At 45.7% G+C, this 26,670-nt stretch overlaps 1 protein-coding gene across 1 annotated transcript in view; it reads right to left on the reverse strand.

The window, feature by feature from the left end:
• Positions 1-26,670, reverse strand: part of birc6 (baculoviral IAP repeat containing 6) — a 155,109-nt gene that overhangs the window by 85,757 nt on the left and 42,682 nt on the right. Inside the window, 30 exon segments of the mRNA XM_041866138.2 lie at positions 3,120-3,293; positions 4,039-4,200; positions 4,608-4,733; positions 7,817-7,946; positions 14,110-14,253; positions 14,352-15,246; positions 16,229-16,453; positions 16,582-16,690; positions 16,815-17,071; positions 17,203-17,482; positions 17,928-18,128; positions 18,237-18,431; positions 18,534-18,630; positions 18,829-19,004; positions 19,115-19,686; positions 19,899-20,160; positions 20,347-20,457; positions 20,586-20,712; positions 20,922-21,079; positions 21,174-21,290; positions 21,408-21,561; positions 22,068-22,201; positions 22,915-23,014; positions 23,017-23,087; positions 23,246-23,429; positions 23,591-23,806; positions 25,339-25,470; positions 25,662-25,789; positions 26,169-26,306; positions 26,451-26,587. Of these exon segments, the coding sequence (XP_041722072.2) occupies positions 3,120-3,293; positions 4,039-4,200; positions 4,608-4,733; positions 7,817-7,946; positions 14,110-14,253; positions 14,352-15,246; positions 16,229-16,453; positions 16,582-16,690; positions 16,815-17,071; positions 17,203-17,482; positions 17,928-18,128; positions 18,237-18,431; positions 18,534-18,630; positions 18,829-19,004; positions 19,115-19,686; positions 19,899-20,160; positions 20,347-20,457; positions 20,586-20,712; positions 20,922-21,079; positions 21,174-21,290; positions 21,408-21,561; positions 22,068-22,201; positions 22,915-23,014; positions 23,017-23,087; positions 23,246-23,429; positions 23,591-23,806; positions 25,339-25,470; positions 25,662-25,789; positions 26,169-26,306; positions 26,451-26,587 (5,912 nt within the window).

The raw sequence follows: 26,670 nt of genomic DNA on the forward strand, positions 1-26,670 counted from the left end.
TCATGTTGAAAATGTGTATCCACTGAACAATACCCTTTACCATGAAGTGCTCCTTTACCCCAGACCAGAGATGAAAGCAGTGGTGCTGAATATATAGCGTTGGCAGGCTTCAGCCTGCTCCAGGCAGTTTCTAATCTATACACCTCAACTAATTATCTGAACTCTGAGAGTGCGGCGGTGAAACTAAATTGGTTCGATGAAGACAATGATTGACCTAATCAGGTGGTTAGTGTCTGGCTGAAAACAGTATTGGTTTAACGGGTTTGGAGCTGGACAGACTTTCATTAGCAGATAACATGCAGGTCACCGGCCTCCCATCTTGTGTAACCACTAACAACAGCCTACTGTTCTAGGAGTAGGGTGGCAGATCAGATTGACAGTCATTGCCTTTTAAAATATCTCACCCAACAGGGGGATGGACAAGTCATCCTGTGTGACTGACAGATAGGACTGAGGTGTGGAAGAAGAGGGTGCATTGCAGGGAGGAGTTGATGCCCTCCACTGCTTGGACTGTAGGTGGTGGCTGCTAGTGTTAACAATTAGCCCCAGGGGCAGCATACAGGCTGTGAACTGCCACTGGGGAGAATCAACATCCACACTGACAGAGAGACCGGCACTGGGCTTTGTAGCAGTGCTACCAAGCATGGGCTCTCTTTACAATGGCAAAACAAGCCTGCAGTAAGAGAGAAAAAAAAGCACTAAAGTGGGTTTCTGTATAAAGCAAACAATATCTTACTGCAAACAATGTCTCACTGCAGAGCCAGTGGAAACTACATGGGATTTAGCCCTGATTCGAGTGACTCGTATGGAATCATAGGGTAAAGTGGATTTTTTTTATCAGATTAGTTTGGACTACACTTGTCTTCACACATTAGTAAGAGCAAACACCTTAACTTGGAGTCGCTTTTGTCAGCTATTAGTTCAGCTTCACTACGTCACCCCTTGCAGCTAAATATAGTACATCACCCCTAAAATACTGTTCTAACGCAATCCTGAAAGGGTGACCGTAATAACATTTACCACACCACATAAAACCATTACATGGAGCGTAGTACGTTAGTTTAAATCTATACAAGACATGAATCTCATATAGATGTTAAAGTGACATTAACAGAGGACATGAATCTTGTATAAATGTTTCCACAACGTCAAGGGGCTAAAACAGCTTTGTGAACAAGTCGAGTTTAAAAGTAGAGGGCGGAATCTGATTGGGTGGTCATGAGTCAGATCGCTCTGGGAGCTTTCAACCATCAGAGCTTTTCTTTCGAAGCAGGAACGCGAGGTAATAGGTGATAAAAGCGGGGTCCAAAATAACTCCATTAGATTCTAACGGAACTTGATGGAAAAAGACTGAAGGCACTGGCCTGCATTTATTACAGCTAAAGCCATTAAGAGGCACCCACACCATTTTCAAGCCTCCTTCCATCTTTCTCTTACATTGTAGTCAACATGGCCAATTTATGATCATAACATAATAGCTTTCTATCTGAAGTGAACCCCGGCCCAAGAGCGAGAGAAGGCCAACAGCATCATTGTAGAAATGGATACACACTTGCTCCCTTAGCCCCATTACTCAACAGTGAAAAAGCGCAGTGACTGTGTTGGTGCCATTTGAAAATGCACATCTCACACTGGGCCACCTGTTACACAGAATGGTAATGGCACCTGATGACATCTCAGGAGACTGAGGCCCAGCGCTCAGACAGAGAAATGGATGGCAGTGGAGGGGGAGAGCCATTAATCCCTCTGTGGAATGGGCTGTCAGGGGACCCATGGAGAGAGCGGTTTGGGCTCACTTTACACACTAACTACATAGCAAGAGGACAAATGTCAGACAGAGGGAGGTAGAAGGAGAGTGAGAGTGTGTCGCATAGCATGTATTATATTATATATATATATATATATATATATATATATATATATATATATATATATATATATATAAATAAAAGTATGTGGACACCCCTTCAAATTAGTGGATTCTGCTATTTCAGCCACACCCGTTGCTGACAGGTGTATACAAATCGAGCACACAGCCATGCAATCTCCATAGACAAACATTGGCAGTAGAATGGCCTTACTGAAGTGCTCAGTGATTTTTAACATGGCACCAACATAGGAATCCACCTTTCCAACAAGTCAGTTCGTCAAATTTCTGCCCTGCTAGAGCTGCCCCGGTCAACTGTAAGTGCTGTTATTGAGAAGTGGAAACGTCTAGGAGCAACAACGGCTCAGCCGCGAAGTGATAGGCCACACAAGCTCACAGAATGGGACAGCTGAGTGCTGAAGCACGTAAAAATGGTCTGTCCTCAGTTGCAACAGTCACTGCCGAGTTAAACTGCCTCTGGAAGCAAAGTCACCACAAGAACTGTTCGTCGGGAGAGTCGGCCGCACACAAGCCTAAGATCACCATGCGCAATGCCAAGCGTCGCCTGGAGTGGTGTAAAGCTCACTGCCATTGGACTCTGAAGCAGTGGAAACATGTTCTCTGGAGTGATGAATCACGCTTCACCATCTAGCAGTTCGACTAAGTAATCTGGGTTTGGCGGATGCCAGGAGAACGCTACCTGCACCAATACATAGTGCCAACAGTAACGTTTGGTGGAGGAGGAATAATGACAATGACATTCTAGACAATTCTGTGCTTCCAATTTTGTAGCAACAGTTTGGGGAAGGCCCTTTCCTGTTTTAGCATGACAATGCCCCTGTGCACAAAGCGAGGTCCATACAGAAATGGTTTGTCGAGATCGATTTGGAAGAACTTGACTGGCCTGCACAGAGCCCTGACCTCAACCCCATCGAACACCTTTGGGATGAATTGGAACACCGACAGCGAGCCAGGCCTAATCGCCCAACATCAGTGCCCGACCTCACTAATGCTATTGTGGCTGAATGGAAGCAAGTCCCTACAGCAATGTTCCATCATCTAGTGGAAAGCCTTCCCAAAAGAGTAGGGGCTGTTATAGCAGCAAAAGGGGGACCAACTCCATATTAATGTCCAAGATTTTGGAATGAGATGTTGGACAAGCAGGTGTCCACATAGTTTTGGTCATGTAGTGTATGTCTGAATGCAAGTGTGCGATTGTATGTCTAGTGTGTACGTGCGTGCTCTGCCATACCTTTCTCTGTGCGGAGCCGTTTGAAAGAGTCAGTCTTCGAGAGGCCGGGGTCGGAGATGACCTTGGAACCCAGCTTGACGGTCAAGTCGATTGAGTGGTAGCCCTGGGGTAGCTTGCGGTCGTAAAGCAGGGTCAACAGCTGGGCCAGTGTCATCTCTGCCGGCAGGGGCTGACCTGAAGGGGGGTGGAGGGACGAGACACAGCATTCACAGTAAGGAACCAAAGCCTTGTGGTCACTCTCGTCACACTACCAGGCCCAGAGGGACAGAAAACACGTGACATGAGGGCTAGTGACCTATATAACAATGACTACATGTGAAGACAAGACATCATGTATGGAGTGCTGCTTTTGCCCACAGTAAATGTTTATCTTTGCAAACGAAGGTCTGATTATGTCTTTGCTTATCTTCCCAGAGTTAGGTAAAACTTGGATCTTGCTGGCTGTGATTTTCAGTACTGACAATGTCTAAAGTATCAACCGCTGGATAAACATAGGCACGTTTACCAACTCAGTGGCTTTGTGATTAGTGTCCGCCATGAGATTCGGTTGTGAGTTCGATCCTCGGCCGAGTCATACCAAAGACTGTAAAAATGGGACCCGATGAGTCTCTGCTCGACACTCAGAATTAAGGAGATAGATTGGGGGTGTACTTGTACATCAAGCTGCCTCACTCTACAGAAACAGGAGATAGGCTGCTGCTCCTATGAGCTGTTCCAACTCGCACAAGCCAAGGCTTGTGCAAGGCTACTTCCGTTTCCCTTGACACCCCAGGGTCACAGCACTACAGACTAGAACAAGCCAAAGGACACTCCGGCACACTGGCTCAATGAATTTGCTTCGTCGGATGAATAGGCTTCACTTGGCGGAGGGGGGGGGGTGCTGGAGAGAGGAGGGGAGCTGTGTGTGTGTACACAGTACCTGGTAGCAGCTTGTGGTAGAGGTGGAAGACAGGCACGCTGAGAGTTTTGGCAGAGGGGTCCACACCTGAGGCGGCTGTCAGCTTGTCGCTCATCACACGGCCCCTCCGCGAAGGGGGACGGGGAGGGGTTGACAGGGCTCTCTTCGACTGGGACTTCAAGCCTGAAAGGGAAACACACTCCAGTCATTTTAACATGTAAAATTGACTTTTACATGCTAATGAATGTGATTCCAGAGGTGTGCACTTCTGGCTAGTGCTTCTTATCAAACACTATGTAAATATTTTAAGCTAAATACTTGATTAAATTTGGGATATTTAGCCATTTTTCTATTTATTCAAGGACTTTTTTCCATATACAAGTAGACCAATCGTTTACATTCATTTACATTCGGTGCAGGAGCTCAACATAGGGCTGGAAGCCCAGCTTTCAGCAAAACAATCCCTGCCCTCTAATTGGTGCTTTAGAATCAATTAATTAATATATTCCTGCTAAGCCACAATGATTGGCAGGCTTGGGAGGGAAGGGATGCGGTGAGGGTTTGTGAGGAGGCGGCGGCCAAACGTGTACCTGAGGCCACGACGACACTGTAGTTGTCCTGGAAACCGCTGTCGGTCTTCATCTTCTCCTCATGATTCTTCTTCTCCTTGTCCTCTTTCTGCTCATTGATCAGCTTGGCTGTGATGCTGGGGGTGTCTGAAAGAGGGAGGGCGCATGGGGCACGTTAGAGCCACCCTCCGGCAACAAGCCATCAAAGCCACTTGTGTGAAAGAGTAGATGCTAATTGTCATAATATACACAGCCCCAGTTTCCAGTGGGCAACTAGCCACGTGCACACAAGTATTGACTAGAGCCCGAACGATTTATCGGTTGACCGGTGTTAAATCGGGCGATTAGTTTGTTACAGATTTATTTGTATCAGCTTTTAAATTCACCAAAAAGGACCGATATGAGATGGAGAAAACACTCTGAAAAAAAGCGGCCTATTTTTTTACATGGCTATAAGCCTATCTTGCCTTGACGTGCTACAGCAATACTGGACACTATGTCCCAAAGCAAATAAACCAGTCGGAGAGGAGAATGAACTACTGTGAACTAACTGTTAGTGCTTCTACGGTGAGCGCTGAGTAGATAGAAGCTTTCCAGCTCAATAAAGTGCCATATACTGTTAAGTGAAGTGTCATGGGTGTCGTGACAAACAACGGATGCTATGCCTAAATGTAAAGCAAGTGCCATGCTAAGAACGTTCAACTCTGTGGTAACGTTACAGCCCTTTAGGGAAGCCCGCAAAATCTGGTGTGTTATATTTAATAGCCGTGGTATATCAGAACGTATACCATGGGCATGAAAATATTTACTATTTACTGGTCTAATTATGTTGGTAAGCAGTTTATAAAGCAATAAGGCCTGAGGTGGTGTGGTATATGGCCAATATACCTTAGCATGGGTATATGCTAACAAAACCCTGAGGTACCTTATTGCTATTATAAACTGCTTACCAACATAATTTTGAGGAAAGCACATTAATGTAAGCACCACATAAAATGTAGGAGCACCAGAAAGACAATATTTTTTTCATGGGGAAAAACTGTTACTGTAGTGAAAGGAGGATAAACTTCACTGATTCCAGCTAAAAATTAGCCTCTGAAAACTGAGCTGCCTTATGCTAGCCAGCTGGAAAACAACGACAAACTCACGTTGTCAAAAACGTGAGTTTGGACTACTCCCTGACAAGTCCCGCGGCAGATTTATCAGTTATCGGCTAATATTTCCACTCTAAAATAGGAATCGGATAAAAAATCCCATATCGGTCGAGCTTTAGTATTGACATCAACCCTAATGTGTGCGCGAACAACGCTATGCAAACAACTACAGATGCAATCAGCTGACATCTAGCTTGCCCATCTCAGTCCTCCATTCCCTGAGATTTCAGATAAAATGGGCTTGATAGCAGATAATCTGGCATTAGCAATTCCAAGGGCAACTAACAGCAGGCTCCTTTAACAAGAACCCTGGCTAGCGCTAGCTGTTTGCAGCGGTCTCTGCTGTGCTCCCTTGCACATGTAAATATTGGACTATAAATTGTGCCTTCCTGTATTACCTTACGCAAAACAAAACAAATCTACTGAGCCATTTACTTTATGTTCGTAGTCTTTTCTTTTATTATTTCTTATTGTTGCATTGTCGATTAGGAACCTGCAAGTAAGAATTTTGGGTAGCGCCTGAGATTATAGGTGTGGACATCATCCCCCTAAGGAGAAGGGGACAGGCCAGGTTAGTTTATAGACAGGGCCCAATGACTATTTTAGGAAATGGAGTAGTTATTTAATAGAGCACAAGAAAAAATTGGATTCAGTGCTTCTTACATAACTCTGGGGCTTCTGGTAAAGGCCTAAACCAAATAAATAAAAATAAATCAGTGCAGCAGCTTGCACAGGGCTATTTCAATCATATGGTTGACCAGCAGGGTGCAATAAAGGGGAATGAGGGTGTGGCATATAACTGGCACTGTGTTAGGCTTGTGGGTCTAACATAGTGCCAGTTTACTGTTCAAAAGTGATATCCCAAGTATAAATACAGTAAAGTATACACACTAAAGGGTAAACAAATAAGTTGATCAAAATAGTGTTTTTTAGACACCTGCAAACTTCAATGAGTAGGGCATTCAAAAAGTTGATCTGATGGGAATCCATGATGTCATCGGCCTCTCCCTTGCTTGAGGAATAATAGAGGAGCAATAGAGAACAAAAGAGGAAAGGCCCACCCCCCACTTGTGCTATGTCATGACTTACCTGGACCACCTATTGAGATGTGCCTTTTGTTAAGTACACTGAACAAAAATATAAACGCAACGTGTAAAGTGTTGGTCCCATATGCACAAAAAGTGTATCTCAAATTTTGCACACAAATTTGTTTACATCCCTGTTAGTGAGCATTTCTCCTTTGCCAAGATAATCCATCCACCTGACAGGTGTGGCATATGAAGAAGCTGACTAAACAGCATAATCATTACACAGGTGCACCTTGTGCTGGGGACAATAAAAGGCCACTTTAAAATGAGCAGTTGTGTCACACAACACAATGCCACACGTCTCAAATTTTGAGGGAGCGTGCAATTGGCATGCTAACTACCAGAATGTCCACCAGAGAGCTGAATGTTAATTTCTCTACGTAGTTTTAAAGAATTTGGCAGTACATCCAACAGGCCTCACAACCGCAGACCATGTGTAACCACGTCAGCCCAGGACCTCCACATCCGGCTTCTTCACCTGTGGGATCGTCTGATGGGGGGTGCTGAGGAGTATTTATGTCTTTAATAAATCCCTTTTGTGAGGAAAAAATCATAATGATTAGCTGGGCCTGGCTCTCCAGTGGGTGGGCATGGCTGCCAAGTGGGTGGGCCTATGCCCTCCTAGGCCCATCCATGGCTGCACCCTTGCCCATTCATGTGAAATCCATAGATTAGGGCCTTATACATTTATTTCAATTGACTGATTTCCTTATATGAACTGTAACTCAGTAAAATCATTTAAATTGTTGCATGTTGCGTTTATATTTCTGTTCAGTATAAAATGTGATGTTAAATGAGGTGAAAAGGAGACTGGCGTGCCACTAAGTGTAACTACGTTTGTACTGACGTTCTCTCTAAACACAGTTAGCACCAGCTGATCCACTCCGTAGCCATTGATCAGAGAGCTATCTACACCTGCTTTAAAGCTAATATTGTGGGACGCTCTTCCGCATTGATGTTACAGGTTGGGTAGGTGCAGCAGACGTACCCGACACCCGGTCCAGGACATCAGCGAGGGTGGTGGATATGGGAAGGTGGAGGGTGCGGTACTTGTGCCCTGCTCCGTACATGGGGTGCTGGATCACATGGCTGGTAGCGTTAATGCGTCCCTTGTACAACTGAAGAGAGATGAGAAAGTATTAGGACAGTAGAAGTACATAATACCACTGCCACCAATGTTATGAATGGTCATGACTTCAAGTGAGAGATGGGAGTTATGAAAGATTCAGGAGCACAATGCAGGGGCACTTTTGGAGTGAATGAAGCCAGCCTTGGCTGTAGACTTCCACTCCTGCCTTCATTGGAAATAACAAGGCTTCTCATTCAGCATGAATGTTACATGTGCACAACATCGAAGGTGACATCAACTATTGCTTTCTGCGACCTGCAGGCGACAGGCATGGTGTTGCCAGAGCACGGCTCAGCCGCTTAGGGTCCATGGACAGCTCACTGCAGCTCCAAACACAACCTCAGGCCCCTCACTCAGTCCCCACTCCAGACAAAATCACTATACTACAAACACTAGCCTGGCAGGAGATTTAGATTACGTAACATAAAAGGCTGTTTGAAACATGCACCTTAAAAAAGGTACTGGTGGCTTTTAGGCAAGTCTGATACACCTCTCATAGGAACAATAATGTTCAAGAATACATATCTTGGTATGATAGCTAGCATAATAAAGTACACCATTTTTTGATTGACAGCAAATAAAAATGTCAAGTTCCCTCCAGTGAGATGCAGATTAGGGAGAAATTGAGTGAGGCTTCCTTAAATATCAAAGATCAAATGAAGTCATAATTTCAACGCTGATTAAATAAAAATGTTGAGCCAGTGTATCAAGTACATCATCAATGTTTTTTTTCAGATCTAAAAAGGCCTGATGGAGTAAAAAAAATATAAATATTTTTAAGGTAAAGGCACCACAAAGTCTGACATTCCCTAATTCGGGCCCTATAAAATCTGCATTGAGGAGATCCAGACATTAAACCGGAATTCAACAATATTCAAACATTTATTGAATTTAGCAGGAAATCAACTAAATGTATTGAACTTATTAGAAAATGCATTAATTTGTCCAAGTTATCATAAGACATGAACAAAATGTATCAGTGATTCGTATTTTCCTGCAACTTTCTGAAACGGCACAGGAATCCCCGTCTGTTTGCGTGTGTGTATGTCTACACTTTGTGTAGCCGTTACCATTAGCGATTATGCTAATGGTAGAGATTGAAAGGCTTTCCCAAAAACCTTCAATTAAATGTTACAAAGCAGCCTACCTGGCAGAATTATGTCATGATTTTTTGCATCAATCTAGTGGCCATTTGTTTTGCAAACTCTGCAATCACATGAGCGCTACAGAAACATCGCTAAAGAAAAAAAATATATCTTGCTGGTGCACACTTGTAACTACACCCAAAAATCTACATGATAAAAAATAGTGGTCCCCTGATGTGGTTTAAGCATTGTTGTGGACTTAGAACATCAAATTGTATTGTTTTTCCAACAAATAAAAAGTGTGATTTTGACAGCGAAAACCTGATAAAAATTGGGGGGGAAACGAAAACCTGGAAAAAACTAAACTGAATCAGGCAAAAAAAATATGATTTTATAGGGCCCTAGCTAGGGCTTACCACAACACTGGCAGTCATGAACGCCGTAGTCGATACCGAGTTGACACGCATATTAGAGCTTATACATACCTGAATGAAAATAATGATTGCACCGTTATACAATACTGTTATACAATACATAGCCTACCGCATACGCACTGCAGAAAAACACAAAAAACTGATTTAAGATATCTTTGATACATAATTGGTCGAGCCTATACTCCAAAATTAAACAAATTCTAGTAAATCGCCTTTGATTGTGGACTGTACTAATTATGCATACTAGATAGACTGGTTACCTTATGCTACACTCCAAACTTTTTATCCATGAGTCTGGGAGAGAACTGTGATGGAAGATTTTGTGTTGGTGCTTTTCTAATAACCGTTTTCTGTTTTCATGCAAGTGACTGATTGAACGAATCCTCAGTATCTACAATTTGGCAGTACGCCTAAGACCCTTCTTTTGAGAACGAAAATCTCAGTTTCAAGGTCTCAGCTTAGCGAGAAGAAGCCTCGTGAGGTATTGGTCGGTCACATGAATGAAGCAAACGTTGATGAATTAATTATAAATTAATAAGCTAAATCATGCAAATATAACTAGTCTGTATATAAGAGATCTAACGGGACTGCCCCGGGAGAGCTCCTGACAGACATTCACTATGGTGCATCAAGTTGGTTGGAACATCTCCAGTTAACTGATAATAAACAATGATTAATTTAAGATTGACTTTGAGTGTCCCTGTGTAAGAATTTCCACAACAGAACGTATAGGCCTAGGCAATGCTGTTGGTTTGTTGATTGTGCAGGGCAGCTTACAGAGTTAGCCTAAAATTACAGTGAATTTGTATTTGATTTTGAATTGCCTAGTAATATGGCTTTTTTATATTTTCATAATTAATAGGCTGACATTACCTTTAGCTACAGAGTATCTCACCACTGTTTATTTCCATCTCCTTTCTCGCCTTCATTCCTTTCTCAAGCACGCAGAAAGGGGCTGTCAGTTTAATGAAATATGTTTTGTTGTGAAATGTGTTACTATCGATGTTCCCGAACAGATGTCACTTGATATCCCAAATTAAGCACTGGGTAGCTGCAGGAATAGGGTTGGGAAGGCCATGGCATACAGAGTTTGGGCGGTATATCACCTGTCGCGCAGCGAAAGGCTGCATGCTCCTCAAACAGTGGTTGATGCATGGAGTGAAATAAGTGTTCTTATAAGCCCAGACATTTCTATATGCAATCGCGTGTGAAAGCAGAGATTAGATGGTTGCCACTAAAAAGAACACATCCCAGCTGCAACTATATTTATTTCTAAGCTGCTCATATTAAGCACATGCTCCCCTATAAAACCGGAGTAGCCTACCCGGCATGATTGAAAAATGAACAGGTGGGAAAGTGGTCTCCATTCGCAATTAGAGTGCATACGGATGACATGTATTTTTTCCCTGGCCTCTGGTCCTGCCCATTTGATAATGGGCCATTTCTATCGAACAAATGTTACATATTAGTAAAGACAAGATTAAATTGAGAATAGTCTGATGGGTGAAAATATGATTACTTGATGAGAGAACAGCGTGTGCAGCCTGAGGCAAGGAACAGAGCGCAAGCTTTTTTTTGCGACTTTCTCAAATCATCAATAGCCTATAGTCGCCTAATGCAGCCCAAATACGTGTTGATTTCTAAGACATTCTAAGGTTTGTATCATTCACAATAAAGTAGCCAAATAACTAAATCTAGCGTATAGGACTGGTTTCAAATGATCACTTTTACTCTCAACATCATATGCGCACTTGCTCTGGAATGGGGGGAATGTTGGGGGTAGATTGTGGCTTCTATCAATGTAATTGTCTGCATCAATTCCAATCCCCCAGTACATATATACAGTACCAGTGTGTGTGTGTGTGTGTGTGTGTAAAATATATATATATATACACACGTACAGTACCAGTCAAAAGTTTGGACACACCTACTCATTCAAGGGTTTTTCTTTCTCTTTACTGTTTTCTACATTGTAGAATAATAGTGAAGACATCAAAACTATGAAATAACACATATGGAATCATGTAGCAACCAAAAAAGTGTTAAACAAATCAAAATATATTTGAAATTTTTCAAATAGCCACCCTTTGCCTTGATGACAGCTTTGCACACTCTTGGCATTCTCTCAACCAGCTCTCTCTCACCTGGAACGCATTTCAATTAACAGGTGTGCATGTTAAAAGTTAATTTGTGGAATTTCTTTCCTTCTTAATATGTTTGAGCCAATCAGTTGTGTTGTGACAAGGTAGGGTTGGTATACAGAAGATAACCCTATTTGGTAAAAGACAAGTCCATATTATGGCAAAAACAGCTCAAATAAGCAAAGAGAAACAACAGTCCATCATTACTTTAAGACATGAATGTCAGTCAATACGGAAAATAAAAAAAAACTTTGGAAGTTTCTTCAAGTGCAGTCGCAAAAACCATCAAGCGCTATGATGAAACTGGCTCTCATGTGGACCGCCACAGGAAAGGAAGACCCATAGTTACCTCTGCTGCAGAGGATAATTTAACTACACCTCAGATTGCAGCCCAAAATAAATGCGTCACAGTTCAAGCCACAGACACATCTCAACATCAACTGTTCAGAGGAGACTGTGTGAATCAGGCCTTCAAGGTCGAATTGCTGCAAAGAAACCACTACTAAAGGACACCAATAATAAGAAGACACCTGCTTGGGCCAAGAAACACAAGCAATGGACATTAGAACGGTGGAAATCTGTCCTTTGGTCTAATGAGTCAAAAGTTGAGATTTTTGGTTCCAACCGCCGTGGCTTTGTGAGACGCAGAGTAGGTGAACGGATGATCTCTACATGTGTGGTTCCCACTGTGAAACATGGAGGATGGGGTGTGATGGTGCTTTGCTGGTGACACTGTCTGTGATTTATTTAGAATTCAAGACACACAACCAGCATGGCTACCACAGCATTCTGCAGCGATACGCCATCCCATCTGGTTTGGGCTTAGTGGGACTATCATTTGTTTTTCAACAGGACAATGACCCAAAACACACCTCCAGGCTGTGTAAGGGCTATTTGACCAAGGAGAGCGATGGAGTGCTGCATCAGATGACCTGGCCTCCACAATCCCTTGACCTCAACCCAATTGAGATGGTTTGGGATGAGTCGGATGGCAGAGTGATATAAAAGCAGCCAACAAGTGCTCAGCATATTTGGGAACTCCTTCAAGACTGTTGGAAAAGCATTCCTCATGAAGCTGGTTGAGAGAATCCCAAGACTGTGCAAAGCTGTCATCAAGGCAAAGGGTGGCTATTTTAAGAATATTTGGATTTGTTTAACACTTTTTTGGTTACTACATGATTCCATATGTGTTATTTCATAGTTTTGATGTCTTCACTATTATTCTACAATGTAGAAAACAGTAAAGAGAAAGAAAAACCCTTGAATGAGTAGGTGTGTCCAAACTTTTGACTGGTACAGTATATATATTTTGAAAATATATTTTCCTTTATTCTTTTCCACTAACCCTACCACCCCTCTCCTAATTGAAGTAAGCTAATTAAATATCCTTTCCATTTTATTCAGCCAAGTAAAATTAGATTCTTCTTACTATAATATCATATAATAAAATAATGGCACTGGACTTATAAGCGTGTCTTGTCTGCTAATTGAACAAGCTTACAGCATGACCCATAGCCAGAAAACATACAGTAGGCCAACTCATACTGTTCTTCTGAAATACATTTTCTTCATATCATGTTTCTTTAAACCTGACTAAAATTAATTATTTATTGTGACGTGCATATTAAATAGATTTATTATACTTTTTTGTATGCGGAGGCCTGGAGATGATAAACGTGTTTATGTTCATTAACGGTCAATTACCGAGAGACCGGCAGTCTTTTCATGACAATAACCGGCTGACAAAATATCATGACCACCACAGCCCTATCCCTACCTAATGTGTAAACACATTAGCATGTAGACCCATCCTGCTATTAATCACCTACTGATCATACATAATTAACCTTCACTGGTGTGTTTCCCAGGACACCTTGTGTAATTTAGCACACAAATGACATTTCACATTTACATTTAAGTCATTTAGCAGACGCTCTTATCCAGAGCGACTTACAAATAGGTGACCTAAATTAGAGTCTAAAAGAGAAGTATGTTTGGCTCGTCGTGCATAACCAGGAACCTTTTGGCATGCCATGCACAACAGTCATCCTTCACCTTGCCCATGGAATGACCCTTACCCTTCCCTGACACGGTTTAATTTCATCAAAACGGGATGGTGCAGAATGAGGACAATGAAACTGGAGGTTAAATTGAAATTAGCTTTAGACAATTGAAACCACTTTCTCCCCCCTACCGTGACTGCTCTCTAAACTGCTCGCATGACAACTAATAATTGAGGAGGGTGAAATATGGAGCATTCCTTTGACTGAGGTGCAGTACTGTTTCTCCGACAAGCATCAGTCAGGGGAAAGCCTGCAAGTGTGGAGGGACTTTCTGTACTGCTGGGCTGGCCTCTTGTGGCCACCTTGGGATATTACATCACTCTAACGGTTCTTTTCCTTTCCAATGCAAGTCAATAGGGAGGAGAATGAAATTGCTCCAAGTAAGGTGAGCTGATCCTAGATCGGAGCCTACGGAAACTTGGTACCCACCGGACAGGGCGACTGCAGGAAGACTGTGACCTTCTCGTCCTCTAGCATGAGCTGCAGGAAGAGCCTGCGGATGAAGCCAGAGATGTTGCCAGAGATGGGCACGCTTCCACGCTGGGGGGCCGACTGGAAGAGCTCACACAGCACCTACGGAGAACAAGAGCCCACCAAAGACACACGTTAGTAATCCATCAGATATGGTTGGTCAGGGTGGAAATGTGTGTTGTCAATGCATTCCATCGGACCTGTGCCATGAGCCGCTGGTTGTTGGGGTGACAGGAGATGCACTGCAGGAAGAAGGCCACTGTGGCGTTCTCGATGGCCGTCCTCTGCTGGGTGGTGAGACCGCTGCCCCGGGTCGAGGAGGCCAGAGAGTAGCGCGACCCTGAAGGCTGGGGTGGGGGCGGAGGAGGGGGGCAGCACGCACCACCGGAGGCAGCAGAGTGGGCTCCCGCGTGCCCATGGACACCGCTGGTTCCCCCTGCGCTGGCGCTGCTGTGGCACAGCAGGAACAGCAAAGCAGTCCACAGCGGGTTCACCTCAGGCCCACCTAGCCAGTCTTTCATGGCATGACTGTTCCCCACCTCAGTGAGGAAACGCAGCACTGGGGCTGCCAGCTCTGCAGACAGGGGTGCCCTGCTCAGAGAGGAAGAAGAAGAGGAGTGGGGGTGGTGGTTGTGATGGTGCTGCCGTCGTTCGGCCTGGGCGGTGGAGGGCAGGGGCAGGTCAGCGGCAGCCAGGAGGCCACAGCAGAGTCCGGCCAGGCTGCGGACCAGCAGAGAGGGCAGGCCTGAGTCCAGCAGCTGCTCTATCGCTCCGGGTGACTGGGAGGCAGCAGCCAGAGTGGCCAGTTGAGACTCGGACAGGGCGATGGGCGGCCGCGCGTGTTTGGAGTCGTCGGTGAGGCCGGCGCAGGTGGTGGCGTTAGCACTGGCGCTGCTGAGGTCGTGCTGCTTCTTGCCGTCGTCCGTCATGGAGAGGCGGTGCTGGGCGGCGGTGGGTGGGGCCACGATGCCCATCCAGGACATAAGCAGAGAGAAGTAGCTGGGGTGGATGTGGCACATGGAGCAGAGCAGGCTGTCTACTGCCTTCTTCAGCACCATGTTACACGGCAGGGACATGGACCAGTTGTACAGCAGTCTACAGGAGAGACGGGGACAATGGGATAAACACACTGGACTCACATCTTTCCCTCTAAAATCAACAGGTCAGAAACCTTACTCCTACTGAATATTTTCACTTGTTACATTTTTTAAAGGCTGTATACAGTGAGCTCCAAAAGTATTGGTACAGTGACACATTTGTTGTTGTTTTGGCTCTGTACTCCAGCACTTTGGATTTGAAATGATATGACTGAGGTTAAAGTGCACCGTCAGCTTTAATTTGAGGTTATTTTCATCCATATCGGGTGAACCGTTTAGAAATGGGACCAAATAAGTCACTTTTAACTACTTTAATAAATATAAGTGAATTTGTCCCAATACTTCTGGTCCCCTAAATTGGGGGACTATGTACAAAAAGTGCTGTAATTTCTGAACGGTTCACCAGATATGGATGAAAATACCCTCAAATGAAAGCTGCCAGTGGAGCTCACTGAGGATACAAGGTTAGACATGATGTCTTTTACTTGGTTTTCCCTGTTCGATGTAAAGTATTCATGTTTGCAGAGGATGTGTGTAAAATGCAAGACATACCAAGAGGCGGATGAGAGAAACTTTAGAATGAATCTACAGCTTGAAAACATCAGGGAGCTGTATTCTAACCAGCTTGAAAACATCAGGGAGGTGTATTCTAACCAGCTTGAAAACATCAGGGAGGTGTATTCTAACCAGCTTGAAAACATCAGGGAGCTGTATTCTAACCAGCTTGAAAACATCAGGGAGCTGTATTCTAACCAGCTTGAAAACATCAGGGAGCTGTATTCTAACCAGCTTGAAAACATCAGGGAGCTGTATTCTAACCAGGCTACAAAAAACGAGATGTTCTTCAAACTGATGGCTCAAAGCTTGCGAAAGCTCTGCTTAGCTTTTGATGACTGAACAAAGAGTACATAATCATAGTGGATGCGCTAGCGTGAGTAAAGGACCGAACTGTTGTTTTTTTCTGACAGGATAGCACTTACTCAAAGAGCTCTCTGTTGAGCAGCACTGGGAGGTCGTAGTTCACGGGCAACTCGTAGCTGCGCCACAAGATGGCCGCCACACAGTGGAGGTGGGAGGGAGAGGGCATGATGAGGCCATACTCCCGTGACGAGGAGCTGCTCTGGCGCATGTAGCCCACGGGGCCGCTCCTCTTGTGGGCCGCCACCAGTGACGAATCATGGACCCATTGGAGAAGGGCCTGGATCCTGGAAGGAGAGACAGGGATTAGATGGTCAATATTAACATATCAAGAGCTGCTTTCATAGATCCATAATACATAGACCCAGCAGTATTAGGCTCAACACTACATCAGTAGATTTTAAGTGGTCTTTACCTGTCCTTAGTCCCAGGATCCTGTGTGGTTCCCAGCTGGTAGAGGACGTCAATGGTGGAGTCTGAAGAGAGACCGTTGAGCCTTCCGAAGAGCAGGGGACTGTTGAGGTCTAAACAGAAAAATCACAATGATTCAAGTACAATGACAGATAGAAGGCAAAGACCTATTTGTGAGATTCAAATGTTGTGTACAATGTGATCAATGAGCGTTTTATTCAAGTGGCGGCTATGTACTCGTAGGGTCGGTGCCGGAGGCCGCACAATTCCTCAGCAGGATGTCGATGAGCTTGAGGCCGATGCGGGTGGACTGCAGGCCGATCTTGACCAGCACGGCCTCAATGTTAGGTGAGTGCATGCCGCAGTAGGGGGACATGAGCAGGGCGGCGCAGGTTTGGAGCAGATTGGCAGTGGGAGCAGCAGCGCTGGCCATCATGGCCTCCAGGTCACTGACGTGGGTCAGACAGTGGTGAAGCAGACGTAGCCAGCCAATACTATTGGAGAGACAGATGGCGAGGTCAGAGGTTAGGTAGAGAGATTTCCTGTGGCACTAGTGGTGTTTTTTTAAATTTGACGCTCAAGTTACATTTAACAGAAGTTCCTGTAAGGGCAAGTATGTTTGTACCTGGTTTTAGAGACCTGGTCCTCGGAGGGCAGGAAGGGGTTGTTGACGGTAGCTGAGGAGGTGTTGCCGAAGGCGGTGAGGCCAAGCAGTTTGATCTGGGACAGGCCCAAGGTGCTGGCGTCACGAGGCCGATGCAGCCTCAGACATACCGCGGACGCCACCTCAGCCTTCACCAGCTGGATCTTGATGTAGGTGAGGCCACTGGTGATGATGGGCATGGACAGAGGCAGCATGTTTACCCCGTCTGCACTGATCTCAACCGAGACCGAGGAGGGGCAGGCTGGGGAGAGGACAAAGAGACATCGGCAGAGTTAGCAATAGTAGATGATGGTGGAGTATGTTCAACTTCATTTTCTCCAACTGGTACTGTCTGGCACAATGGTGTGTTGTGGTTGACAGAAGCATGAATAATCCATGTGAAGTTTTGCATATTTAAAATGACACTAGACAACACTGGTAGGTTAATATTTGAGTGGGTGAAATAAGTGGGTCATGAGGAAAACTGTGCTTAAGGGGTAGTAGACAGTGTGCCCTTAAGGCACTTAATCAGAGAGGCACAGCTCTCCTGCTGGTACCCGAGAGCCACTTAAACGATCAATTAGACAACTAGTGTCATTGGTTGGCAAGAGAATTCTCAGAACGGTTTAGATTGAATTCAGTCTCTGATTAGAAGACAACTGCTCTGCACTATTTCCCCCCAGGGGGTTCTGTGTTGCTGTACTCACTGGCGAGTGAGGCCAGGTGTGGCTGGATGTGCAGCTCTTTCAGCAGCACGGCAGCAGGGAGGTGGATGGTGAGGTCACACCACGCCTCCTCTGGCAGGAAGATGTAGGACCAGGCCGCTGAGCGCGCCCGTCTGTGAGGGGGTGTGGCCTGAAGGAGGACCTCCGCCGGCTGGGCCGTGGGGCTGCTGGAGGTGATGGTGCCTGCAGAGGGACAAACAGCATTTAATAGGACACATGCACATTTTCACATCAAATAGAGGATAAAGGGAGAAACTTCATTCAGAACAGGAAAGGAAAAGCTCCACATACCGAGCGGCGCAAAGTTGTGGAGTCCCTCTGCGTTGTCGGGCTCGGAGGCTAGGACCCGGGCCTTGAGGCTGCCGTCTGCAGCCTTCCCTGGGCCAGTGTCCAGGAACTTCATGATGGTGGACACCATGCTGCGTGCTGTGTTCACTATGGCCCGGGTGCTGGTCACCATGTTGTTACAGATCAACTGTACCCCACCTGCACACAGGTCAAATACAAACACAACATGTTTAGTCTAATGGACAGTATACTAGGACATTTCCCCAATTATGTATTAGGCGTGTGTGCGCATGTGGGTACCCATATCGTGGAACGCCTTAAGTGCCTCGCTGGTGTCCAGCACTCGGAGGATGAACCAGAGCAGAGGTTCAGACAGCTGGCATGTAGACAGAGAGCCCTGGGAGAAATACAAAGACTGCTTGAGATTAAAAAACTTTCAGCATCCATGGGTCAAACATTCATAAATCTAATCTAACAAACTGAAGTACTATAACAAGCAAAGTTATTTTTCTCAAACCTTTAATCTTGACAAGTAAATCTCTAAACAGAAAAACGTAATGGATGCCCTTTTGGTCATGGTTGAGCTCAGTCTTACCTGTCTGCCCATGTACCCACAGGCCATGTAGGTGAGGATGGGCTGCAGCATCACCTGCACTGAGGTGGCTCTCTTGCTCAGGGAGGTGAGGATGGTGAACAGGCCGTCTCCTACAGAGATGGCATCTAGTCCGCCATGGAAGTTCTCATGCTTGGTCAGGTGGAGACCACTAGCACCTACAGACAGGAAAGTATCATCAATAACAAACATTTGAATATCTTATCTGCAAAACCTGGGATCTTTATGAATAAAGCTTTCAAAAAGTAAGTGTGCAGATGAAGCCTACCAATGATCATAGCCATGGCGCTGCTGTTGCACTGGCCCAGAGCCGAGAGGGTCTGGCTCATGATCTGCTGGTTGGCCAGCACCATGTCAGCCACTCCGGCCGCAGGGCCCTGGTGAGGGGTGGCCCCTCCTGCTGCCCCCTCCTTGTTGCCGCACACCTTCTCCTCATCCGACGCGCTGCTGTCCGACGCCCCGCTGCCTGCCGGGGGCAGACGCCCGCTGAACTCACGGTCGCCCGACAGGGGCAGCTGGACCAGGGCGTTGACTAGCTTGAGCAGGTCGAACATGAGTTGGTCGCGCGTGGTCTCGCCGCACACCGCCTTGGCGTCGCCCGGCCGGATGATGTTGGCGAAGAGGCCTCCAAAGCAGGCGCGGGCACCCACAGAGCTGTCGGAGCCACTGCGGGACACCACCTTGTCAGAGCAGGTGATGTAGTGGTGCACCAGGAAGGTGATGGACTCGATGACAGAGGAGATGGTGCTCACTGACACCACCTCAAAGTTCTGCTCCAGGGTGAACTCTAACAGCTTGACCTGGGCATCCAGAGGACCCTGGCATGACTGGAACGGACCCCTGAAGGAAGACGAGAAGAGATGGGGTCATTGACGCTGGCACTTTACAACAATTCATTGTACTGTATTGTGATGGAATCAAAAGGATGGCTTTTGTTCCAGCCCAGCTATAACACATCAGATAAATTGAAGATGACTAGTTATCATTTGAATAATGTGTATTAAGTGCTGGGGTGGAACAATAGCTGCTCTTGATGTCTCTAGACAACCTACCTCTCAGTGGACAGGATGTGCATCAGTTTGAGCAGGAACTCGCTGAACATCTGTGGGCAGGTGGAGGAGAGGTGCACCTGGAGCCTTGTGAGGAACTCTTGCATAGCTTGGGTGGCGGTGGGGCCGACCTGGGAGCTGTGCTGGCTGGTGCAATGGGGGTTGCCCCCAGACAGGAAACGCACAAGCACGTGCACCAGCGTAGGGTCCGACACCATCTGCTGGGCCGTGCTCTCATGAGCTCCCATCCCACTGCTGGAGGCTGCTGACCAAACACACACACTCAATTAAAAAGGAGTACTGTTGAAGGTCGTTTGGTTTTAATTATATCTTTGGTTACACTGCATCTTCAATATGCATTTTACTATTTCACAATCCTCAATGTGAAACATCAATAGGTGTTTTCAGGCACCGTGTCTTGAGAGTGAGACCCTGTGAAGGGTGGACTCACCACTGGAGGGCATGTTGGTCATGAGGGTAAGGGAGTGCAGCACCAGACACCAGGTCCTCAGGGAGGTGTTGGGGTACCAGGCTAGCACCGACAGGAAACTGCTGATAGAGGCTGCATTGAAACACAGGAGAGACGGAAGTTTAACATACACTTACCCATGTGAAAATACTAAAAGTGAATGGTTTGAGAGTTAAGCGGAGAAGGTAGTGGATTGAGAGACATATAGGGCGACCTCTGACCTTGGTTGAGTGGGATGGTGGGCACTCTGCTGGCGTTGAACATGAAGATGTCAGATCCACTCTCCTCAGTGCCCCCAGAGCAGGAGTTGAGACTGAGGGTCAGCCACAGCTGCAGCAGAGACTCCAACTAAAGCAAAAACACATGAGCACTTTATCTACAAATCCACTAATCCAGGGTAACAAATGTATTCTTGAGAATGGTACAGTATGTTACCTATACTGCCACATCATTACCAAGCTCTGTCGAGGGATGTGTAAAACAGCGATGTGCAACAAGTCATTCAAGTCTTGTGGAGTAGTATAGACCCTTGACTAAACAGTCTGTTGGTGACTGACCTGTACGTGGTGCACCTGCAGCATGGAGAAGAGCTTGTTGAAGCAGGCACTCAGCATTGGGATGGAGGAGGCCTGTACCATTACGCTGCTTCCTGGGGGGGAGCCCCCATGGAGCCCCAGCAGCAGAGAATCATCCGTCCCATTGGATGCCTGGGACACTGGCGGGAGAGAGGGACAAGGGTCAGCCATCATTTCCAAGACTAAAGGGTACATTCCCAAACATCTATAAATTATTTTTTCTTAAGTGTATACCTGTGGGGGAGGTTGATGTGAGCGCCTGCAAGATGGAGTCGGCCTCCAGCGTGGCCATCATCTTGAGCATAAGCTCAGCCTGCTGCTCCAGCCCCACCTCCAGGCGGGCGTCCAGAGCTGAGGGAGAGGTCAGGGTTATAAGGTGGAATGTATTCCTTTACACAAGACAAGTGTGGAATCCTATACGAGACTAAGATTTGGAGATGATATCAGGATACAAAAATGCACCTTTACCTTGTGAAACGGAGATGGAGAGACTCTGAGACCCAGTCTTTTCGACAATAGCTGGGGGCTTGGACACAGCAATTCCTACTCCCCCTATGTAGGGGTTGTAACCGTATGTACCATAGTCAGCACCCCAGTAGTCATACCAGGTGCTGCTAATAGGCTGTAGGAAGAGAGAGAGACAAGAGAAACGCAAACGTAGTCATTCCTCTCAGATGCTAGGTACCTGTATAACATTACATGCACACTAACACTATATTCCTTTGCATGCAATGGTGGAGTTTTTTCAGAAAGGAAAGTAAGAGTGAAGAAAGTAACACTTTCCCAAGTTTGTTAGTTTGATGATTGATTGGATCTACATACAGAAAAGTGCTTTGAGACTTAAAAGGCCTGAGCAGAGTTAAATTGGAACGTTTTATGGAGACGTGAGGGTGAACGGCTAAGGGGGAGGTGGTGTTGGGGAGGGATTCAATAAAACTAACTTTGTATTACACACACATTTTTATTTATTTAAGTTCATGTACAAATGATGTTTGTTTTGGGCTGAATCGATATGAGCCCCAGAGGTGATCCAATCAATAACTGAATAGAAATGCAAGAGAGCATTAAATAGAGAGAGAGATGGGAGTGAAACAGAAAACACACAGGTGAATCATGCAAGTTACGTACCTTAAAGACTTTGGCGGCAAGGGGATCTTTTTCCAAATCAATATCTAAAGGATCAATATCAACATCCATGAGGTCTTGTAGCAAGTCAAAGTCAATGTCTTTATCTTTTTCCAAAGATGACAGAGGTGGAGCACCTTTGGATAACGAAAAGAGCTTTAATATTGCCAAGCAAGCACACTAAAACAGCAAACTCAGAGGCCTTCTTTTAGGAAATTACTAGGCAATTTTAAGGCCTACAAAAAATGTTTTTTTTGCAGTTCAGGGACTCGAAACAATGGATTGCTCGCCCACTCTAATCATCAAGCTCTGACAACTTTGGCCAAAATTCTGACTTGGTATAAGTGCACAAAATATGTGCTTTTGTGTAGCCCATTGAATATGTCAAGGGAATTACAATTTGTGATAGTTTGAATTCAGTACACAATCTCAAGTCAGGATTTCTACCAGTAATTATTGCAACTTTTGGACAAATTAAATAATAGCCTCAGGAAAATAACCACCACCCCTTAAAACATTTGGATATCTTACTGGCAATAAAGCTACACTGTTTGAACTCCCCCTCCAAAAGGCAAACATAAGAAAACAGTCCATTCAGAATTAAACTGGTTAGAGAAGCTCTAAATATTCTCCTTTAAAATAAAACTAATGTCAGAACAGGAAGTCATACAAAATACAGAAGAAAATACTGAGAGAATAAACATGCAGCTAGCTAAAAGGGGAAAAAAGAAAAACAATTGAACACAAATAGATTCATCATGATAATAAAGTGAGGGGGTCCATATGTAAAATGTGGTCGAGGACTGGCCTACCAACGCACTTTGGAAAACAGAGGAGGTCCCAGGAGTACCTGCGATGATATCAGTAGTCAGGGCCTCGTCAATGGTTTCCACGAGGGGGATGGTGGTGTGCTGGGCTAGGGAGTCGTCAGAGTCTATCCCTGCTGAGGAGGACGATGCCCCGTCTCCTCACCCACCGCCTCCTCGCCCATACCATCCAGGGACCCTGGGGACAGCAGCTCCCCTGAGGAGAGGGGACAGGAGAAGGTTAGTGCTGGGAGAAAGTAAACGACTAGAGACTGCTAGCAAAGCAAAGACTCACCATATCTTACTTAGCTAAAAAACAGTTCCTTAATGATGTGAGAATTGAACAGTGACTTGAATTGTAGCAGCACCCCCTACCTGCCAGGATGTCCTGCAGCATGCAGGTGAGGGAGTACTGGGCCCAGGCCCCTCCCCAGGAGATGTCCCCCCTGTTGAAGTCTGTCCCCACCAGCAGCAGCAGCAGACGCTCCAGCTGGTGCTCCGACACCACCTCACATAGATGGATGGTGGGCCTGGTGGCATTGGCTATCCTGGCCAAGACCTGAAAGGCAAAATCAGACATGTGATGAGCACAACTTTCTGACAATGTATCCATTTATGCAGTGCCAACCAATCCCCATCTTTGCCATTATTATTATTTGTAGCAAGTGTGCCCTCAATTCAACTCGAAGAACCCAATAAAAGTTTTTTGGCAGTGCATACCTTGCAGACGAACAGCAGGAGGTCTGCGTGGCAGGTGAAGTCCATTGAGAGGAGGAAGAGGGACAGTTTCTGCACCACGGAGATGCAGCGCTCATGGGCCAGTGTGAAGGGCAGAGGCTCCACCTCAGGGGCCTCCTTGGCGGCCGTGGCCTCTGTGTCCAGGGTGGAGCGGGGCCACTCAGCTGTACGCCTCAGACGGATCAGGTCCTTAAAGTGCTGCCAGAGAAAGAGATGGGGGAGAGATGGAGAGCGCCAGAAATAGATGGAGAGGCAGATGTCAGGCAGTGGAAGTCAATTAATACACATGGTTTAATCTAACACTATTCCAAACAGCATACTTGTAACCTGTGTGAGTGTGTTTGGCGCACACACTATGCTAAGTATATGTGTGCAGATCTGTCGTAACTTGTTGAAAGGTGACCCAAAAACATACTTGATTTTAAATTCTTGTGTTCCCAAGATGAGAAAAAGCATAGAAAAATAATTATTTCATTCTTAGTCACTCGATTTCTATGGGAAAACCCTATAGCTATTGCAGCTTGATCAGTCAAAACAAAGCTTTCCTTTTCAATGCTTCCGAAATCCTCACCATTTCTTTTATTTCACCTTTGCAAATGTAGTAAGTTATGGAGGTAAGGCAATGAATAGGCCATAGTGCAAAATAATTACAAATTTAGTATTAACACTAGAATGATAGATGTGCAGAAGATGATGTGCAAATAGAGATACTGGGGTGCAAATGAGCAAAATAAATAACAATATGGGGATGAGGTAGTTGGGTGGGCTAATTTCAGAATGGCTGTGTACAGGTGCAGTGATCGGTAAGGTGCTCTGACAACTGATGCTTAAAGTTAGTGAGGGAGATAAGTGTCTCCAGCTTCAGAGATTTTTGCAGTTCGTTCCAGTCATTGGCAGCAGAGAACTGGAAGGAATGGCGGCCAAAGGAGGTGTTGGCTTTGGGGATGACCAGTGAGATATACCTGCTGGAGCGCATACTACTGGTGGGTGTTGCTATGGTGACCAATGAGCTAAGATAAGGCGGGGATTTGCCTAGCAGAGATTTATAGATGACCTGAAGCCAGTGGGTTTGGCGACGAATATGTAGTCAGGGCCAGCCAACGAGAGTGTACAGGTCACAGTGGTGGGTAGTATATGGGGCTTTGGTGACAGTCGCTCTGGATAAGAGCGTCTGCTAAATGACTAAAATGTAAATGTAAAATGAAAATGTGACAAAACGGATGGCACTGTGATAGACTACATCCAATTTGCTGAGTAGAGTGTTGGAGGCTATTTTGTAAATGACATTGCCGAAGTCAAGGATCGGTAGGATAGTCAGTTTTACGAGGGCATGTTTGGCAGCATGAGTGAAGGAGGCTTTGTTGCGAAATAGGAAGCCGATTCTAGATTTAACTTTGGATTGGAGATGCTTAATATGAGTCTGGAGAGTTTATGGTCTAACCAGACACCTAGGTATTTGTAGTTGTCCACATATTCTAAGTCAGACCCGCCGAGAGTAGTGATTCTAGTCGGGCGGGCGGGTGCAAGCAGCGTTCGATTGAAGAGCATGCATTTAGTTTTACTAGCATTTAAGAGCAGTTGGAGGCCACGGAAGGAGTGTTGTATGGCATTGAAGCTCGTTTGGAGGTTTGTTAACACAGTGTCCAATGAAGGGCCAGATGTATACAAAATGGTGTCGTCTGCGTAGAGGTGGATCTGAGAGTCACCAGCAGCAAGAGCGAAGAACTTACCTTGGATGTGGCCTGTTTCAGCTTGGCCTGCTCCACCAGCAGTTTGTATGAGGAGCCTTTGTTGCTCTGGGTCTTCTCCTTCTCAATTTGCTCCACCAAAGCTTTCTGTTTTGCCTTCAATAGATTTAACTGCTATAATGAAAAGGGCAGGATAAATATAAACATTGCAAAGACCATCTATTACATGACAAGACTTCATCCAAAGCCAGTAATAAGAGGGAGAATCCAATAACTGTGACAAACACAGATTTATGGGGTATAAAAAATTCACAACTCCATGACGTTTTTAAGACGGAACTGATGTTGGATTTGCACACATTTACCTGTTTGTGGTGCACCAGCTGTTTGCGGATCTTGCGGGAGTACAGGCGGTCTAGGCTGCTGTTGCCTTTGGCTGATCGGTTGGAGCTGGAGGACTGGAGGCTGTTATTTATAAAGCTCCACTGATTACCTTGATTCATTGGAGAGAGATGGAAAAAAGGCACGTTAGAGTTGTCTTCTTGGTTCCAAATCGATATGCAATAATATTACCCTGTTAATATGATTCATGGTTCTCAAAACTGAAGACATTTTTCTTGTAATAAAACCTTGTTGATTTTATAGCTAGCCTCGCAGACAAAGGGTAATAGGATAAAGTTTATTCTAAGCCTATAACATCACTCATGCAACAAGGATGTTAGAAAAAATAAAGAGCCACATACATATTCAAAAGGGGGGAATAAGGTAGACAAAACAAGAAATATGATCACTTTTGTGATTTCTTGGCTTCATAAGTTATCAGTACCACATCTCATTGGAGAGCTACACCACCCTAGCCTACACTACGCTACCTGTCAAGGTGCGCTCCCTCTCCTTCCCTCCCAGGTGCTTCTTGCCTGCAGACGCCTCGTCCTCCACGCTGGCCACGTAGTCCAGCAGCCGTGACACCAGCATCACCACCCAGCTGATCATGGGGACGTCCAACACACCTGCCGCACACACAGACACAGACTCATAGGTTGCTGGTTGAGTCCAGAGCCCCGGGTGGCCGGTGCTGGGGCCAGGGAACACCCCAGCCCCCCATCCCTGCTGCCAGCCCCAGCCCAGGGACCCGCCACCTCCGGCTAGCCCACCTTCAGTCCTGCGCTGGGCAGCCGCCAGGGGCTGCTGTAGGGGGGACAGCAGGCTGTCCAGCAGGTTGAGCAGCCCCTCCAGCACGCCACTGTTGCTCAGGGATCTTTGGCCGATGCAAGACAGGAGCATAAAGACCCTGAGGGAGGACACACAGAGGACACTGTCAATCTCAGGAACATTGTAAAACACAATAGGTAAGTCTGGGTGGGTGCTTCTGAT

The sequence above is a fragment of the Coregonus clupeaformis genome, chromosome 37 (assembly GCF_020615455.1).
Source record: "Coregonus clupeaformis isolate EN_2021a chromosome 37, ASM2061545v1, whole genome shotgun sequence".
In the NCBI taxonomy this organism is placed as follows: domain Eukaryota; kingdom Metazoa; phylum Chordata; class Actinopteri; order Salmoniformes; family Salmonidae; genus Coregonus; species Coregonus clupeaformis.